Source organism: Sesamum indicum, linkage group LG7 (assembly GCF_026168435.1).
Source record: "Sesamum indicum cultivar Baizhima isolate 11 linkage group LG7, ASM2616843v1, whole genome shotgun sequence".
NCBI classification, from domain to species: domain Eukaryota; kingdom Viridiplantae; phylum Streptophyta; class Magnoliopsida; order Lamiales; family Pedaliaceae; genus Sesamum; species Sesamum indicum.
The window spans coordinates 6444276-6464648 of NC_142663.1; the positions used below are offsets into that span (position 1 = coordinate 6444276).

Sequence of the window (20373 nt, forward strand, 5' to 3'; positions counted from 1 at the left end):
TCTTAAAATTTTTCCAACCACCTCGTCTGATTCTATTTTTTATAAAATAAATTATACAACAAGCGCAAAGTAGATAATTTCAAACTTTTATCCAGGAATCATATAATTTTATCAAATATCAAGAGGAGTATTAATAATTTTTCAAATAACAAGGAGTTTTCATAATCATACTAAATTTCAAGGAGTTCACTGAAATTTGCTGTTATTAACAAGAGTATCTTAGAAAAAGCAACAAGCCGTCTTAGCTCAGCCGGTGGAGCGCATGGCTTTTAACCATGTGGTCGTGGGTTCGATTCCCACAGACGGCGTTTTTTTTTTTTTTTTTTTATAAATATATATATATATATATATGTATATATTTCTCTTGCAAGTATTTGATTTCTCTTTCCAATTATTTCAAGTGAATTTTTAAGGGATAATTACACTTCATCCCCATAGCTTTGATGCTATTACACGTAGATGTTTTATAGTTTGAAAATTACATCTAGCATTCTAAAGTTTTTTTTTCATCTGACAAATTAGTCCCTTCATTAGACAAAATTTCGGATTTGCTGATATTAACAAAAAAATATATTTATCCCGATTAATTTATTACAGGTCAAATAAATTATATTATGACCAAATTACCCTCACACATCTTCACAAGATAATGCATGTGTGGAAGTAATCATTATAAGGGTAGTTTAGTCGGAAAATAAATTATTTGACCTGCAATAAGTTAATCGAATATGAACATCAACATCCATTCAGTTTTTTTATTAATATCAGCAAATTCAGTGAATTGACTAACAGATACTTATGTGTTAGATGGAAGTAAATCTCAAGGGTGTTAGATGTAATTTTTTTTAAATGATAGGAGATTTATGTATAATTACACCAAATCTCATAGGAAAGAAATGGAATCATCCCAATTTTTAATTGTATATTAAAATTATTTCCCCTATTTGTAAAAAATAATTAAAAATTGATTAAAAGTCATTAATTATTTTATTTTAATATTTATTCACAAACAACGAGCGCCCGATTGCTCTACTTTAAATACTCTCTCTCTCTCAAACTAATCATCGTGACATGCAATACTTCACATAAATAAATATGACACAAGTTTTCAAAACAAAAATTATTATATGATTAATATGAGTGAGAGTAGAAAATAAATATAATAATATATTGATAATTAAAATGACATAAATTATCTGTGAGTATAAGTAGTTATTTTGGTACAAATATTTAAAAGTAGAATCGTTATTTTAAATTCTAAAATTTAGTATTACAATGTCACAAAATCATCAGTTTTGAGCTAAAGTGATTTTTTTATACTAGTTCTTGTGACACGCCGTCTATACGTGCACATAATAGATAATGTTTCATATTTTAAAATTATTATAAATGAGAATGAAATGCATAAACCAACATATCATATTTAAAAAAAAAAAAAAAAGCAACCTAAAGGTATCAATACAATAAAAAAATTAGCACGGTGATGTCAAAAACCATCATTTTTGTGAGAGGAAAATGTTTTATATATATATATATATATATATATATTAGTATATAATTTTAGAATTTTCGTAAAGATTTTTCGATTATTGTGATGCTACTGAACTTGTGCACGCGTCAGTATACATTCATAGAATACAATACATATTCGAAACCAATAATTGGTGAAAAGGTAATTGCACGTGAAAAATCAAAAGTGGGCACTCTTTTATTCTTAGATTTAGATGAAAGCATACATTATTATACCATTTTATGCAACAACTGCCCCTTTTTCCATCATTCATTAAATTGACATATCTTTATCTTCTTTTTCAATAAAGTAAATTATGTTATTTCTTAATAGGTAAGTATCAATTATTGAGGTGAAAAAGGTTCAATTGCTCCCTTTAAACAATGTGCAATTATGAGGTAGAAATTAAATTCAGATCATTATCTGACCAGTGGTTAATGATATCATTGCATGTATTTTCAAATGGGGCTACTTTCTCTAAGATTTGAAATAATTACGAATACTCCCTCATTGTTTGAAAAATTACAAATACTCTCCTCATGTTTGATGAAACTACGTAATACTTGAATGTAGGTACGAAACTGTCAACTATGCTCTTACTGTATTTTTTTCTTTTTTAAATAAAAAAATCGAACGGGGTGGGTGGAAAAAATTGAAAAATTGTAGAAAAAATTATCCATTTAGTCGATAAAAGAATTTAAAAATAAATAAAAACAAAAAAGTGACTCCCGTCGCTTCAACACAACTACACCAGTTCTTTTATTGTATCGATAATACTTTAAGTTGATTTTCTTTTGTTTGTTTGTTTCTTGTTTTTAAACGTGATTTATTTGTTTGTATATTTTAAAACATGAAATATTAAATATAATATGCACTAGGGATGACGTGCCGCAATAATTAGTTAATGTATATATATGTATGTATATGTAAAAGATGATATTTTTCACTTATTTTTTATTTTATCAATAATACTCCTAAAATAATTTTATTTTCTTTATTTATATCTTTCTTTTTTTTCTATAAAATGTAGTAAATTAATTTATATATATTTTCTTTATTATAATATATTTTAAAGTGTGAAACATGTACCACTACAATTAAAATATATATATTAAAAGAAAGCTATCACCATAAGCAACAAAATTCAGATTCTTGATTTAGATCAAATATCAATTGATCCGGAAAAATAATTGATTAACATAGTTTATTATCTATTAAAAAGATATTATCTGGATTAACAACATTAATTTGATTAATTTTTGTGAATTAAAAAGATATATTTTTTTAAAATTATGTCTAATACTTTTGATATTTATTTTTATTTAACAAATAAATACATCTATTTGTCAAAATCATCGAATTCATTAATATTAGTAAAAAAATCAAATAAAAATTCGTATTCACCCCTAATTAAATTGTTACTCACTTATTGCAGGTCAAAATATTTTTTTTAATCAAAATAACCTTGTTAGGATGAATATATACGTCATTACATGCATTATGGTATAAACATGTATAAGGATAATTTGATCAGGAAATATTTATTTGAGTTGCAATATGTTATTAATAAATTATTCGAAGGTAAGTGTAGGTATTTATTTATTTATTTTTGTTAATATTAATAAATTTTAACTAATAAAAAATTTATGTAATAAATAAATAAATACTAAATATAATTTCACAACCTGTAGGGTGTTTTGTTCTATAATTGGAAATTATATAGAATCAAGCAAACCCGACTATCCGGATTGCGGAATCAGAAAGTCGGGTATGCCCCGACAGAACTCACACCAGAATCCAGCATGATAACGGCTACTACGCAGGTCATTTTGGTACTTCACCAGCAACCCACCAAAAGAAACGTACTAATAATTGAATTCACCAACGTCAAAAATCTAACAAAATGTATCCCAATTCCCTGGTCTACCCCTCCATTTTCAACAAAGGACAACAGTGTCCTTGCACGGCAAGCTCCAGACATAATTCATTCATACAGAATCCACTCAGTACTATTATTTATTCGTCGTAATTGACGATAAACGCTGGATTTCTACACTCCCCACGTTCTTGTTCCTCTCCACCGACGCTTTTTGCCTCCTTTCTTCTCCAATTAAGCAGGTTGAAGCAAGAAAACAGAGCTCAGCCATGGCGGGTTTACTGTACTCTTCATGGTTTCTCTCTCTTTTGCTCTTCTGTTTCGCTTCACTCGCCCGTAAGTTGTCGAGAATCGTACTGGTAAAGAAACAAGGTAGCAGTTTTGCTGAGTGGAAATGGGTTTTTGAATCTTGTCTGTTTTTTGTTTCTTACCAGGTTCGCAGTCGTTTATTGGAGTGAATTACGGCCAGGTAGCCGACAATCTGCCGCCGCCGGCGGAGACGGTGAAGCTCCTGCAGTCCACTGCAATCGAGAAGGTTCGGTTGTACGGGTCGGACCCGGGGATCATTAAGGCATTCGCGAACACCGGGATTGGGATAATGATCGGAGCATCCAACGGAGACATCCCGGGTATGGCTTCGGATCCCAACTTTGCGAAGAACTGGATCAACGCTTATGTGGTTCCGTTCTACCCCGCCAGCAACATCATTCTCATCAACGTCGGCAACGAGGTGATGTCGTACAACGACCGGAATCTGATGACGCAGCTGCTGCCGGCGATGCAGAATCTCCAGAATGCCCTTGATTCCGCCGATTTGGGCGGGAAAATCAAGGTTTCAACTGTCCATTCCATGGCCGTGTTGCGGCAGTCTGATCCTCCCTCGTCCGGGAGCTTTGATCCTAGTATTGGGGATCTGTTGAAGGGATTGTTGGAGTTCAATAATGCGACGGGCTCGCCTTTTGCGATTAACCCTTACCCGTATTTCGCGTACCGGAGCGATCCCAGGCCCGAGACTCTGGCCTTCTGCTTGTTCCAGCCTAACTCGGGCCGAGTTGATTCGGGCTCCAAGATTAAGTATACTAACATGTTTGATGCTCAGGTTAGTTTAAATAAGTCTTTTCTTGATCAATCTTTATATATCGATAATTACACTTATGGGGTGATTCGCGTGCAGTTGCAGTAGAGTGACGAATTACGTAGCAAATGCAGTAAATATATAGCTGAACTTGATAAAATTTGGTTCAAGGCTAAGATTTTCCCTTACGTAAGTATGTTATTGTCTTAAATCTGAAGCATTGGCTGTTGAAATGATAGCTTAAATGGTTTACTCTTTAACATGAAGAACAGTTTTATGATTAGCCTTAGGAATTTGTTTTGGTCGAATTGCGAACTTGTGCAGAAAATACGGAAAGGAGAACTTCTTGCAGGCACTAAATCTGTTTTGATGTTATTGCTCCGTGAAGAAAGATTAATGTAACAGTACTCTTGTGGTGTATGATTAGTGTGTGTGTGTGTGTGTGTGTATTTTAAATTTTTTATGCAATCCTCCAATTTTTTCCTTCACTTGGAGTATAATCGAGTGACGAATCTACTGGTGCAGGTGGATGCTATTAGATCTGCATTAGATGCAATGGGATTCAAGGGTGTCGAGATTGTGGTTGCTGAGACGGGGTGGCCTTACAAGGGAGACAACGATGAGGTCGGCCCCAGCATCGAGAACGCCAAGGCTTACAATGGGAATTTGATTGCACATCTGAGGTCGATGGTGGGAACTCCCTTGATGCCGGGAAAATCTGTTGATACTTATCTTTTCGCACTGTATGATGAGGACCAGAAGCCGGGACCGACTTCTGAGAGATCGTTCGGGCTCTTTAAGCCTGATCTAACCATGGTTTATGATGTTGGACTGTCTAAGACTGGCAACCAGGTTAGATTAAGTTATTTTAAGTCCATTATATTGATTCAATAGCTAATGTAAGTAGTTTTCAGTTAACATACGGTATCTGTTTTATGCATTTACTATGTCTATACGAACTTGACGTTGTTGGTTGCCACTAGAACACTTCGTCAACACCAAAAGCATCAGTGAAACCGGCCCCAAAGTCCAAGAAGGACGCTTGGTGTGTGCCAAAGGCAGGTGTGTCAGACGCCCAACTACAAGAGAATTTGGATTACGCTTGCGGCCAAGGCATCGACTGTAGCGCAATCCAACCAGGAGGAGCTTGTTTCGAGCCAATGACTGTAGCTTCTCACGCGACTTATGCTATGAATCTCCTGTATCAAACATCCGGCAAGAATCCATGGGACTGCGACTTCTCGCAGACGGCCACCCTAACGTCCACAAATCCCAGTAAGTTGTTCGTCAATCATCGCCTTCGGTTGATATCAGTTCTTGTGAACTTCAAGGTCTGAGTGGCTTTGTTTAAACTTTGTTGTGTAGGTTATGATAAGTGCAGTTATCCTGGTGGAAGCAGCTGAGTATGGAGAATGGTTGGGCTATAAGGTTTTGCTGTTCTTGTTCTTCACAAGTGGGTTGAAGTATATACTTTTGTCGGAATGAGTGATGATGAGGGATCACTCAAAAGAGAGAATATGTAAAAGGTAGAGATGTGTGGACTATGGAGAAGGAATCCCATCATTCCCACTCATCCTCCTTAGCTTTATGTAAAGGGATTTTGCTTCTTCACCTCATGTACTTTGTATTCTATGTAAAGTCTTTGCACTCCAAATTTTTAGTTATTTCTCACTTGATGTAATGTCATCATAATTTTCAGTTAGGACAACTATATTTAGCCAAAGACGTAATTTTAGTCCTGTAATTTTTCGGTTGATTGGATTTGCAATTTTTTTAATTTAGTATTGTAATTTTAAAATTTTGGCAGCTTTAGTCTTTTTTTTCCGTCCAATTTGATAAAAGAAACAATGCATGTGATTTGTATATATTTAAATTGTAATTTTAGTTCTATAACTTAAGAAGGCTTGACATTTTTAGTTTTGCACTAAAATAAAAATAATATTAGTAATAAAATAAAAATGATAATATCGAAATTTTTATTAAATGTGTATACATATATATATATATATATCAAAATTATAATGATTATTTATGTTGTCATAATATAATTTTTAAAGTGACAATATTTTTCTGGAAGATATCATTATTAATAATTAGTAACGTATTAAAAATAATAACAATCATAATATAGTGATGACATATATAAATCATCGTATATATTTCTATCCCTGGCTTTCGCTATACGTAATTCATTAATTATTTACAGTGATAACTTACGACTTATGCATGAAGAACACTTGAATCGTGGAGATTGCACCATGTGTCCCAAATCCAAAGGCCTAATTTGTTGGGCAGAGTTGAGTCAACCCGCGTAAAAATTACATAGATCATATGTAGACTGGGCTTCACTGGGCCTTTCCTAGGCCCAAATGCTAGAGTCAACCTATATCACCTTCTTACATTACTAATATACAAAATCAAGATCGTGTTGAGAAATTATTGAATTATTTTTTTTTTTATAGCAATTGACAGAGATTTTACTCATAATAAAAACAAAGAAGAGAGTGATATTTAAATAAACTAAGAATTACAATAACAAGAACAAGATAAGAATCCGTTGTCGTCCAGCGGTTAGGATATCTGGCTTTCACCCAGGAGACCCGGGTTCGATTCCCGGCAACGGAACTTTTTTTTCCTCCGTTGATTCTTTTCATCCTAATCCCTGCCGTGGGCTTTAAAGCAATCCACCGGCCAAAAAGCCTCGAGAAGCACCTGATCCGCATCGCACACAGAAGATACCCGGGTCCATTGCGTCACGTGACCTCTCAATTTCTCCTTTTCTTTTCGTCAAGCTCGGCACGTGCGTTCCTAATTTACTTTCAGGGGGGAAAATAAAAACAAAAGAAAAAAGAGTTTAATACTCTCTTACACTATAAATCCGCTGTTCTCGTTCTGTGGAGAGAGTACACTGTTTTCCGCTCGCAGCTAATCTCGCTACAGATTACCACCTTCGAGGTATGCTCCTCCTGCTTTTTCTCTCTTTTGCATCCGCTTGTTTTTGAGAGTCTTCTGGATCAACATCGCCGATGAATATTTGATTTTGGATCGAGCTGAGTCTCTGAGAGTATTTTGGAAATATTTGAATAGATTGATAGTGATCAGGTATTGATGGTGGAAGTATTGTATTTATGATTTTGAGTGACCTACTTTTATTTGTGTTAGATTCTGGAACGTTACTGTAAGGAGTATTGGATGAAGAGAGTTAAAGGAAACATTTAAATATACGGAGACCTGAAAAGGATTGTGGTTGGACTAGTTGTCCAATTTTGTGTAAATTATTGCTTACATTTATTTTTTTATTGTTTTTTGGTGTTGTACGAGTGGTGTTTGATTTACTGGTGGTTAATATTAGAAATTGGGATTTGAACTGTGGGAATTGTGTTGGAATTCGGTAGATGGCATCGTCTGCTCTGATCTGCGAAACTGAGCCATGGAAGGATTTGAAGGTAAGTTCTTGTTTTAATGTTTTTGGCATTTTCCGGAGAGTCTTTAGGTGGTGCGTCCTGATGTAGCTCTTTGCATGCATTTCCAGGTCCATGTAGATGACATTAAGAAGACTCATTTGCGTGAATTGATGTGTGACACTAAGCGCTGCCAGTCCATGATGGTGTAAGATATTTGACATGAAACTGTTTATATTATTTTTACGTATTCATGTTTGCAAGTGCAGAATGACGCATGGGGTAATTTGTGCATAATGGTGTTGGTTTCTGGATATTTTTATGATTAACAGTGAGTTCGATGGGATATTGTTGGATTATTCGAGGCAATGTGCCACTCTTGATACCTTGAATAAGCTCAAAAATTTAGCAGAGGTGGGTTAGAAGTGAACATCCTCCGTTTTGGTGGAGGCCTACAGCATGTAATCTGATTTATGGTACCTTTTCTGATGATGCAGGCAGCACATCTGAAAGAAAAGATTAACCGGATGTTCAATGGAGAGCGCGTAAGTTGATGACTGCTTGCTGAACTTATTAATGCATAATCTTACTCAGATGTTTGTCTGGATAGTTATAGCATTATATAGCTGAATAGCAAGTGACATCTTGTTTTGAGAAACACCTTATGTACTTAAACTTGCATATTGTTAGATACCAATTAGTCTCAATGTTTTGTGAAAATGAAACCTCTAAATTTGCTCAGATGGACAAGGAAGAATATTTATTTGCATCACTCTTTCCTTTCTTTATCTGGTAAATGACTTGAATATAATCCAAGCAGGCAACAAATGTTTGTTTTACATTTAGTAATCTTAGAAGATTTTAGCATTTTGTTGATACCATTAAAAGCATTTCATTGAAAGGACATGCCCTTGTCTGAATAAAACACAAAAAGGAAATCATTTACGTTGTGTTTACTTAAAATTAGGAATTTCAAATCCCTAATAACAAATCATATGGCTTTGTTTGGATAATTCCATATAAAAAAAAAATTCAAATCCTTCTATTCTCATCTTGAACTATGTTTGACAAATATGGATGGATTTTAAGTTCTTTTGAATGGAGCCATTCGAACTGCTGCTCCTAAATCCTTTTCTCAAATCTAAATGTTTCCATCCAAATGTAGCATCAGATCCCTGGTGACAGAGTTCTCACAGTGGTTATCCATATCATTCAATGTAATCTCGTATATTGTTCTGTTGTATTTTTTAGGTCCAAGCTCATTTGAATATATATAAAAAATGAGCACTGATTTTGAGCCTTTCCATTTGTACTTAAACTCTCAACTCTTGTAAAGTAAGCATGCAAAATCATCTGATACTCGACACTGGTCATGCTATCCTTATTCTTTTGATGTTGTTGCATTGTCAGATAAACAGCACAGAGAACAGATCTGTCCTTCATGTAGCACTTCGTGCTCCAAGGGATTCAGTCATAAATAGTGATGGGAAGAATGTGGTCCCAGATGTTTGGCAAGTTCTTGATAAGATCAAGGATTTCTCTGAGAGGGTCCGCAGTGGTGCCTGGGTAATTCTTATCGCCAAATATGTAGCTTGTTTTTATTCATGGTGTCATTCTCTTTTATTAACTCATTTTTAGATGTTGACAGGTAGGAGCCACTGGGAAAGCGTTGAAAGATGTCATTGCAATTGGAATTGGAGGCAGTTTCCTAGGTCCTCTTTTTGTCCATACAGCACTGCAAACAGGTTGTTATAGTGCTATAGAAATATTTTCTCTTGTATATTGGCATTTTGCTCTTTGATTATTACCCAGGTCTCTCAAACAACTGTGTCTGCAATATTCACATTGGTTATGCATCACATAATGTTGATACTTGACAACTTGCAGACAATGAAGCTGCTGAATTTGCAAAAGGTCGCCAGTTGCGTTTGTAAGTCTAATCGTATTGCTTGATTATTGGATCAACATTGTTATATGCCTTCTTTTCCCTAAAGGATTGAGCTTTCTTTAACTAGCAAAGTCCAGCTCCTGATTTTAGAGTTCATCGAGATTCATCTAGGACAGCTTCAAGCCATTACAAAAGCGCCCAAAACTAATAGCCGTTTAGAGAGTATTTCACACGTATGTCCTCATATTCTTGAGAGATTAAATGTAAAATGAACTGCACCAGGGGTTTAGGTATGAGGGAGGAGCGGTGGTTTCCGGAATCATTGACAATGGTTGTCTGCACTTGTCATCATATGCTGATCTTTCTATTTTCCAAATCTGATATTATTTGTTTCTTTCCTTGCTTATATGCTTCTCTCTGTTTCTTTCTGTCCTCTTTTTGAGGTTGATCAGATGGGTGTCAACTAAGCCTGGATTAGTCATGCATAATGGAGAAGTCTTTCATAATATAACTTCGCCTTTATTCTTTCGTTTGTGTATTTTGTATTAGATGGTCTTATAGTGTTCAGCTTAATTATTCAAGATCCAATGAGACTTGTCTATAAACTTTTTCGTTTCTAAGCATCATTCATTCATCCCTCATATTTACTGAAGTATGCATCAATTACAATTTCTTGAATTTGGAGCTCAATTCTAATCTTTTTTCATTCTTGTGTTTGTTTTTCTGCATGAAGCCTTGCAAATGTTGACCCAATTGATGTTGCAAGAAACATTGCAGGGTTGAATCCTGAAACCACTTTAGGTATTTCTGCTATATCCATCATATAATTCAATTAGTAAAGTTTAAAGGCCATGTTCGAGAAGGAAGACCAAAAACTAATGCTCCTTCGTTATTGTTTTGATGCAGTTGTTGTGGTATCAAAAACTTTCACAACAGCTGAGACCATGCTGAACGCCCGGACTTTGAGAGAGTGGATCTCGGCTGCCTTGGGGTAAGAACATTTCAAAATTAATATTCACTGGTCTCAGTTTAGACAAAGTTTTTTCACTAACTAGATTAAGAAGTTTAACCTGTTGCACTATGTGAAGTAGAAAAGTATGCATATATTGGGTAATAGCTTTTATCACTTTTTGTATTTAAAAGTATGCATTTTGATGATCTACACCTCCCAAGAATGCTAAGGTTCCTCTGGATGGGTGAAATGAAATAAGCAAAAAATGTGTGGCAAGTCCACTGTCCATTTATTTTGGACGACATGATGTCTGTGAAGTATATGCAATACTGGATCTTCCATGCAGTCTGCAAATTTAAGACGATCAGTTGTACAGAAGCAAGCTCAAGTACTATGCAACTATCCCCAGTCCCTATTTTCACAGCATGTAAGTGTGACTGTGTGAGTCCTGCATTTAGGTATTGATTTGGAGTATTCTATAGAACAAGAGATGGATGGAAACATCAAGGAGAAGTCTCTCTCATGTTAACATTTTATGAAAAGGGAAAAGGTTTGAAAAACCCTGGTATATGATGTACCTTGGGGTTTTTTGTGGATTCTTTGTTTAAAACTCATTCAATTATCTGAGATCTAATGTATGATGGTATTTCACTACAGTAGTTTGTCTTAACATCATTGTGTGAATGCTATTTTCAGTGTCGGTGTATTTACATTTTCCTTTTATCTTTCTGTTCGTCTTATCTATATTTTCACCCTAAATTTTCAGGCCTCAAGCAGTGGCAAAGCACATGGTTGCTGTCAGCACTAACCTCACGGTGAATTACCTTCTTCCATTTTTCTTCTCACCTTTCAGTAATTACCCGTTGCATGCAACCGACATTTGTTCCCTTGCACTTGTTTATTTAATGAGATTTTCATGATTCGTTTTACTGCTCTGTTGTCCACAGAGCACGTAATTTTGTCAGTACTGATCCAATGTTCATAGGAACATCTTGTTAGGAAGATTTGTTCTCATTGACACAGTATATTAGCTTTTTGTTTGGAGTAGGCCTCCATGGCTCTTACTTTGTGCCATATATAGTTACTAGTCAATTATGTTTTAGCACATACCTATAAGCCATGTCTATTCTTACCGTGGTGGAAACTGGTTATAGACTTGTAATTGTGAAATCAGTTTGTATAACAAGCCCCAAAGGCCTTTAGGACTTTGTAGGTGTTAGTGATTGGACTTGCCCTTGTTTCTTACTGCAGCTTGTGGAAAAGTTTGGCATTGATCCAAATAATGCTTTTGCATTCTGGGATTGGGTAGGAGGACGCTATAGCGGTAAGTATGTCAAGTCCTTTGGTTAATTCTTGATTTGTTGACTTATATGACTCCTGATTGGTCTCTAAAACTCTGGTTGCAGTTTGCAGTGCTGTTGGAGTATTGCCACTTTCTCTGCAATATGGTTTTGCAGTTGTTGAAAAGTACATTGAACATGCCACACTCTTTTATTTAAAGCACTCGTTCATATTGGCATATGCATATGATATGCAAACCTGTTTGAAGCTGACTTAGAAATCGTTTAGTGCATTGTTTATGTATTAAATTTCATTTGCTAAATGGCACAATCATGTTGAAGGGAAAGCATTCCTAAAACAGGAAACTCTATACTTTAAATGAGTAAGATTAACCCTAAGATAAATTGAAAAAATTTAAACTTACCAGCTAGAGTACATTTATCTTTTTTCAAATTCACTTTACGAATATGCTAAAAACATGTCTATGTGAGTTTGGCATCCTTTGTGTACCTTTGGAAGCTAATGATAATATGATCAATATACCTTTGACCTTCTGCACCTTTATTAATTGCTTTTGAAATATTTAGATTTCTCATTTCAGCTTGTTGATCTTGGATATCGTGTTCCAATTTTCTGCCTGACACACTATTGTTTTTGCTTTTTGGGTGAAGGTTCCTAAGGGGAGCTTCAAGTATCGATCAGCATTTCCATTCAGCGCCTTTTGAGAAAAATTTACCTGTATGCGCCCTTCCGAGACTGCTTAGTCTTGATTTTTCACTATGCTAATTCTTGCATATGCGGTATCAGACTTATTTCAGTTATATAGTAATCTAATGGCTAATGGATCTGAATTGATCAAGTTGATAGAGTATGATCTATATTATTTTCATCTCTATATATCAGAAAAGAACTAAGAAAATTAGCATGTCTTTTTTCCTGTGCTTTATGGTTTTTCTGAGTACCCAATCGTTCCTTATATCATGATTCAGTTTTACCTGTTAAAGGATCCTCCTAATAGTCCATCCCTGATTTCTTCTTCTTAGATAACTTATTTATCTGTGTTTTGAAAATTCTTCCTTCAGGTGCTATTAGGCCTGTTGAGTGTTTGGAATGTTTCATTCCTTGGATATCCAGCTAGAGTAAGTATATCAGCTGCCGAATTCACTCTGAATATCCCACATTTAACGTTTATTGACTGAGGCATAAGAATGAGCTTTTCCTTATTTTCAGGCAATTTTACCTTATTCTCAAGCACTGGAAAAATTTGCACCACATATTCAGCAGGCATGTCTCCAAGACTCTGCTTTTAGTAATTGATACTGCTTGCATGTTGGCTGGCTTTTGTTGGGATAAAGCTGATGTGCTTTGGAAAATTGTTCGTTCAGGTTAGCATGGAGAGTAATGGGAAAGGGGTTTCAATTGATGGCGTGCCTCTTCCATATGAGACTGGTGAAATTGACTTTGGTGAACCAGGAACAAATGGACAACACAGCTTTTACCAATTAATTCACCAGGTAACATTTTGTTTTATACCAGAGTGACCATTTCATACTAACTTCAACTTGCCTGGAAAAGGTGTTGGGCCCTAGAATCTTGTTTGTAAGTTGCACTTCCTGGTTATACCTGAAAGGAAGGCAGAAAAACAGGAAAAACATATCTTGGACTTTGATTTTGTGAATTGTAAAGCGAGCTTGTCTAATGTTTGTGATTATAAATGGACTTTATGGAGCATGACAAAGCAAAAAACTGCTTTGTCACAGATAATATTAAATTGTGAGCATTTTAAGTTCTAAAAAAGCATGAACTGATTAGCTGAAATGGATTAGAACTCTTAATGTTGTCCTGATACCAAACATATGAAACCATGTTACACGTTAATGTTGGAACTTGGAAGAGAAGGGTATCCCATACCCAAGAATACATGACTGCAAACTTTCATTTTGTCATTTTGTCCATAATGTTTTTAAGTAGTTTCAGTATGTGGTTGTGAAATAGTTTCAATAGTTTTTATATTTTAGTCTAAAGTTTTGTTGTTGACCTGATGTTCTATATGGAAGTGACTAGTTTTTCTTCAGATGCATAAAGTTATGAGATGTATTTCAATATATCTCACTTGGTCCTTGTTATTATTAACATATGTGCTGCATTTTTTTTACTATATAATCCAGCTTAACAATAGCTCCACTGTATGCTAATGAAAATATATAGAAGTTTATCTCATGGATGTGATTTTGTATTTGCTAAACCTCTGATTGCATTATCATCCTGCTGGTGGATTTCCAGGGTCGTGTTATTCCATGTGATTTTATTGGTGTGGTAAAGAGTCAGCAGCCTGTTTACCTGAAAGGTGCTCACTTTTTTCCGTTTCTCTCTCTTGGGGATAATAAGACATCTGATGTTCACGCAATATGGGGGACAAATACAGCAGTGTAACATTCAGCCACTTGCTTTTACAGGTGAATTAGTAAGCAACCATGATGAGCTCATGTCAAACTTCTTTGCCCAGCCAGATGCACTTGCCTATGGGAAGGTAAGGAATATTTCTTTTAATGGTATTATTCCCCTAATCTATTCACTGTTGATTGTGGTTCACAGTCTTATACATATGTGTTTTGGTATGAAATTGAGCCATATATCTTTGATACTCTTTAACTCATGTTTTCTTCCATCCTCCAATGTATCCTTTTGTCAGTTACTTCCTTTTTTACACAGTAGGCGCTGCATAATCTATCACTGGGACTTCTGAATATCATGATCTTAATTATGCCTAATTTTCCTCCAGACTCCAGAACAGTTGTTAAAAGAGAATATTCCTGAACATCTTATTACTCACAAGGTAATTTACTTGCAGTTTACAATTTATAGGATGTACCTTCTGCTGAAGTTTGATATATGACCTCATACTATGTCCCGTTCTGCAGACTTTCTCTGGCAATCGTCCATCTCTTAGCATTCTACTTCCTTCACTGAATGCTTACAATGTCGGACAGGTGAACAATTTTGTTATCTATGTCATTCTAGCTTAAAAACTTCTTGACCCTATGTTAGTCATGTTGTTTATGTTCAGTGCTTAATATTGATTTTTTAACCAGATTAAGTTTTCTTTTCCTCATAGTTTTTCCTTATGTTCGACTATGTTTTTGTTTACAATGCAAACACTGAAGAGTTCTTATTGCAAGATGAAATTATATCTGTTGGCAACCCTAATCTTGCAAATGCCTGCTGTATATGCAGTTACTGGCGATTTACGAACACAGGGTTGCCGTTGAAGGATTTGTATGGGGTATCAATTCTTTTGACCAATGGGGGGTAGAATTGGGAAAGGTATAAATTATTCTGTTATAAATTCAGTATATCTTTGACATATATGTGATATGTGATAAATCTGTTTGGTTCTTCTGATCCTTACCGTGTTCACATCACAAAATCAGTCACTGGCTACTCAAGTCAGAAAGCAACTCCATGCATCCCGTAAGAAAGGTGAAGCAGTGGAAGGGTTCAATTTCAGTACTACCACAGTCTTAAAAAGATATCTAGAGGTATGGAATGGCTTCTAAACCAAGCTTCCTGTTTCCTTTATTGAGTTTTTAGACAAAACAATGTGCAGAAGTTATGCCCAGAAAAGCACCATGTGCACCTGTAATTTTCCTTGCTTCTCTGAAAGAACATTCCAATATACCTGCTAATATATGTCCACACAAGTTAAACTACAGAAATAGGGAAAAAAATTGGTGCCCTTTGTTTGGGAAGTAAGAGTGTGAGAGCATAAGAGTGAATCCAGAAAATCGGCTTGTGATATAATTCAGCACATACAGTATATTTACTAGTATAACCACATTCCTGATAACAAAATGTTGTAAACTTGGCATCTGATAGAAGATATAACCATTCATCAATCACTTCCCTCCAGAAGTTCACTTCTAATTCGAGCAAATTTGTATGTTTGGACTTACCATCATGTTCCATGGACGGCCGTGATTTGTGAGCTATCTGGCTGCAATATTTTGTCAATTTCACAATGTTAAAGCTGTTCTGAATGTCCTCGTTGGTGTTTTGGACAGGCAAGCGCAGACGTTCCTAAGGAGGATTGCACAATTTTGCCAAAGATGTAATCCTCGACTCCACCAGAGAAATTGTCAGGCACACAACTTGGTTTGCATGGATGATTGCGTAACTAATTTGCTCGTGGCTGTCGTTGTACAACTTTATGGCCAAATTTTCTTTTTCATGACCATTGTTCTTCAAAGTCATCTCATTTATGTTCAAGTCGGTTCCTGTCATTTGCTCTGATATGACCTCCTCCCAGAATTCCCCCTACTATTAACTTGTATTTATGAACATAATGTTCATAACAATCATACTCACGGCAGCAATAATACTTACAAGTTTGAGGGGAATGCGTATATTTCTATTTATTTTTGCTTTTTTTGATTTTTCTTGGACTTCATTTTTCAAACGGTCAACTATGTAGTTGTTTAAACAAGCGTTACGCCTAATTGTCAACCATCGTCCAGCCTACAAGAAATAAACATGTGGTGATAGATTGCAGTGGCAGTCACGTTCAAGAAGTCAAACCCAAATGCTTTTGCAGATGTTGTAACAAGAAAAAGATTTGTCAAATTATTTAGTCTAAGCAAGTCCGAAGGATACTTTATCTGTATTCTTTGGCTGAAAAGCAAGTTTCAATAATCTGTTTGGGGTGCATATTATGAAGAATTTGGATCACATAGGAGCATGTGTTAAATTTTGAAGTATTTCTCCCACTCTTGTTTCCAAACAATTTTGTTATTTTCTGAAGTATGGTCTTCTTGATACTGTAAGTAATACAATTTTGGTGATATTGCAAAATAATTTAATAGAGCAAATGAGGTCCATCTTAATTGACGATATTGAGGCTTCATGTCATCGACATATGCTTCATGTCATTGATATATGAGATGTTAATCTATTTTAATAGTAGTAGTTGTTATACTTTAATAATAATTATTAATTATATATAATTATTTGATATTGATGATTAATATATAATTATTATAGTTGTCGATAATTGTTGGATATCGATATTTGACATTAATGATTATAATCGATTTGTGCAAAATAATTATGAATACGTGTGGACATAATAGACCTATTACATTCAATACGTTGGATGATGGATAATTGTACCAATTGCTCCATTCCCTTCCCCCATTGACTTGCACCAAACACGTCCTTAAAAAACTTGACTCAGTTGATACAAGCTTTGCTTGTTAAATCAGCCTAACCATATCATTGATAGCTTAACAAGGGAGCAAGTCTCTCTCTGCTGTTGCTTCCTTTCATATCTCTTTGATCCTATAAACAGATCCTCTTCCAATGACAACAGAACACCACCCCATAGCAATGGTCTCTTCAGTAGCTGATTTACCTCCCCCTCTCTCCTTCGTCTGCATAATCGCCGTCCTCATTGTATACGTCATATGCTGCTACATGGTCATGGATTTCCTAAGTCAAGATGAAGAAGACCTCACACCTTTTGATCAAGATTCACCACAAACACCTGATCACACCTCGTACTCCCATTTCTCCGTTGAGGAGCTACAAGAGATCACTTGTTTGTACCACGGAGCAAGGGCAAGCTGCTCCGTCTGTGCCATCTGCCTGGAGAATCTACAGCAGGCCGAGGTCTGCAGAGTCCTGCCGGCTTGTCGCCATGAGTTTCATGCGCAGTGCATCGACCCTTGGCTGTCCAAGAGGCTCAACTGCCCCATTTGTCGGGCACCGTGTAGGTTTAGGCAAAGTTTTCGTCGTTGAATGGATGGATGCTGGTTTCTGGTAGGATTGATTCACTGAGGTGTAAATGAATTGGTTTGTATAGAGATTGTTTCTTGAATAGCAACCTGTGATGATTGGAATAGGCTCAACCTGGAAGGTGTTGTCAATTTTCTTCTGGAACAACAATAAATGCTATCCTCAGTTTTCTTAGAGCTAAAAACTAGAGGGCCAAAAACATTAATTACTCCAGCACCTTAGGAAACGAGGATGAAACCAAATGTTGGGTAAGGGCCTTCTTCACATTAAATGCCCTTTATCATATATATATTTTATGATTCTCCTGTTTAACAGTTTAAATTTTTAAAAAGATAGTCGTGCAATGTAAATCCTTTCAATTGCTGTCCAAGAAGAAAGAACCGAGTAGAACAGCCCCTGCTACTATACAACATTCTAATCCCTCCAATGTGGAGGAGTTGGAAGAGAGGTGGACTGTTGGAATCCAAATACCCCGGGGATTTGGATTCTTCAAGTTTATCTAGGAGAAGGATCACAAAGATTTCCTAAGATTCTCATCATGGATATCTTTTTGGTTGATGATTCTTGTTAGACATAAATTTATCAATTCTTTTATACACAAGTGTGTGTCTCGAAATTTTATTTCAAATCAATGTATCAATTTATATTTCATCATAAACATGCATGTTAACTATATAAAGAGAAAAATGCAACGATGTTAACATAATTCTATATATATATATATTATATTTATTCTCTTATAAGTATAAAATAATATATATACATGTTAAATAAAGAGTACAATTAAAAATTTATGTAACTTTTTTATTAACATTATTATTTTTCATCTAAATCCTAACAAAAATTGATCGGATGTAAACAAAAAAAATTTCAAAGGGACTATCAGTATTTTTGAAAAAAATATAATTCACATTTTCAGATAGAATATAAGTGTAATTAACCCATATATATATATAAGGCAAAAAATTATAGTGTATATGCAGAATGTGTATAAAAATTCCCATTAAATATATCAATAATACAAAGTATAACAAGCAAATGAAGTTATCAAAGGAATTGGACAAACAAAAAGATGGTTGTTTTTATCTATATAAATCATTAGCCGTTAGATGGCACATAATAATATGGCGTGTCAATTAAATGATGCACAATTTATGTGAATAGGTAATCAGAACAAATTTTCAATCAAGAGGATAAGTAAATAAGCCCATAACTTGGGAGGAGTGCCTCCATGGCCCATGCATGAGCAATATAGAAACCCAATCTTCCATGGGAATAAATAACAGGAACAATGTTTGCTGATTGCTTGCACTAATCTAATTATAAGCAGCGCATCAAGGGGCTGGCACCATACCCACTATCTGTTCGACAAAATTACTGAATTGAAGAACGACTAAGAACCAAAACCTCTCCCCCAAACTGCCACACCCCTTCCCACACTCAAACACTAAGATCTCAACTATACAAACATTAGGAATGAAACTACCAAGAAAAAGTACCAACCCGAAGACCCAAAAATTCAAACGCCGGTGGACCCGAATCCTCCAAACCCTCTGTGAGTTGAATCAAGATCATCAACCTCAGTCACTTCAGGCGTCACAATTTTCTCAATGATCAGTTGGGCAATCCTATCACCAGCCTTCACTTCAAAATCCACATCCGAATGATTGAATAGAATCACCCCAACTGGGCCTCTGTAATCAGCATCGATCACCCCTGCCCCCACATCGATCGTGTGCTTCCAAGCTAAACCCGACCGCGGCGCTACCAAAATCAAGAAAAATAAATTAAACCCAATAATTGATTCAGGAGATTGAACATAAAAATCCACGAGGAAGACCTAAAAAGCAGTCGAAAATTACCAACGCGAGCATAAGTTCCTTCGGGGATAGCGATGCTCAGATCCGTGGGTATCAGGGCTTTGCCTCTGGCGGGCACTTTAGTCTCCGCCGCACTACAAAATCGGATCAAATAACTACAATAAACAAACAGCACGTGCAATCTTTCCGTTGCATATTATGGCGTAAGCAAGTATACCTGGAAAGATCGTAGCCTGCGGAAAGAGGAGAACCCCTCAAAGGCAAAATTGCCTTCTCCGAAAGCTTTTTGACCCGTAAAAATGGAGGAATTTCACAAGGCTTGTTTTCACAATCGACACTTTGCGTAAGGTTCGCAATTTTGGCGGATGGCCCTTTGATTTCCGGGCTGTGGTCTTGGTTATCAGCCGCTTGAGCCATTTTCGGTGCAAGAAAACAGATGTCGCAAGATGGCTTTGAACGAACTCGCAACGGCTTAGGGTTTCGGAGGTGAGAAAGAATTGCACGGGTGATTAAAAATACGCGGAATTGATGAAGAAAATGGCGCCAATTTGTTCCCGCCATTTCTCAAGGTGTGTCATCCAACTCAATTTCAGATGAGTTAATTACGTTCGCACCCCATATTTTTGCCTTAATTATTAATACTTAATATAAAATTAGGAATGACAACGGGATGAGTACGAAAAAATACTATATACAAAATCAAATCAAGGAATATAACATTAAAAATTTGATCATCAAGGAATTATAATTATCTATAATATTATACATTATTTTATAGTT

At 35.5% G+C, this 20373-nt stretch overlaps 3 protein-coding genes and 2 non-coding genes across 8 annotated transcripts; 4 read left to right on the forward strand and 1 right to left on the reverse strand.

The window, feature by feature from the left end:
• Positions 1-235: 235 nt before the first annotated feature.
• On the forward strand, positions 236-308 carry TRNAK-UUU (transfer RNA lysine (anticodon UUU)). The gene has a single exon. It is a non-coding gene; the product is annotated as a tRNA-Lys (tRNA).
• A 3209-nt stretch (positions 309-3517) lies between these two features.
• LOC105166150 (Glycosyl hydrolase family 17 protein) lies at positions 3518-6267 on the forward strand. Its single transcript, XM_011085392.3, has 5 exons — positions 3518-3722; positions 3821-4485; positions 4987-5313; positions 5445-5736; positions 5827-6267. Exons 1-5 carry the CDS (start codon positions 3656-3658, stop codon positions 5862-5864), a joined length of 1389 nt encoding a protein of 462 aa, XP_011083694.1. The 5' UTR covers positions 3518-3655; the 3' UTR covers positions 5865-6267.
• A 747-nt stretch (positions 6268-7014) lies between these two features.
• TRNAE-UUC (transfer RNA glutamic acid (anticodon UUC)) lies at positions 7015-7086 on the forward strand. Its single transcript has one exon. It is a non-coding gene; the product is annotated as a tRNA-Glu (tRNA).
• A 187-nt stretch (positions 7087-7273) lies between these two features.
• Positions 7274-16380, forward strand: LOC105166151 (Sugar isomerase (SIS) family protein). Of its 4 annotated transcripts, none has more exons than XM_011085394.3 (24): positions 7274-7416; positions 7814-7907; positions 7994-8070; positions 8195-8276; positions 8360-8407; positions 9273-9428; positions 9511-9607; positions 9750-9792; positions 10484-10551; positions 10657-10741; positions 11469-11517; positions 11954-12026; positions 12109-12169; positions 12655-12721; positions 13066-13122; positions 13214-13267; positions 13369-13497; positions 14267-14330; positions 14440-14513; positions 14766-14819; positions 14905-14973; positions 15218-15307; positions 15415-15522; positions 16045-16380. In XM_011085394.3, the coding sequence occupies exons 2-24, from the start codon at positions 7857-7859 to the stop codon at positions 16093-16095; spliced, it is 1707 nt and encodes a 568-aa protein (XP_011083696.1). In that variant the 5' UTR covers positions 7274-7416; positions 7814-7856; the 3' UTR covers positions 16096-16380. The 4 variants fall into 4 exon arrangements, 3 of the variants coding, with proteins under 3 accessions (XP_011083696.1, XP_011083695.1, XP_088738440.1); XM_011085393.3 differs by having other exon boundaries at positions 7284-7416; positions 7857-7907; XM_088882314.1 differs by lacking the exon at positions 7274-7416 and adding an exon at positions 7484-7563 and having other exon boundaries at positions 7857-7907.
• A 2571-nt stretch (positions 16381-18951) lies between these two features.
• On the reverse strand, positions 18952-20134 carry LOC105166152 (deoxyuridine 5'-triphosphate nucleotidohydrolase). The gene is made up of 3 exons (XM_011085395.3): positions 19811-20134; positions 19636-19727; positions 18952-19537 (listed from the first exon to the last, which is right to left on the reverse strand). Exons 1-3 carry the CDS (start codon positions 20008-20010, stop codon positions 19293-19295), a joined length of 537 nt encoding a protein of 178 aa, XP_011083697.2. The 5' UTR covers positions 20011-20134; the 3' UTR covers positions 18952-19292.
• Between the last annotated feature and the right edge of the window lie 239 nt (positions 20135-20373).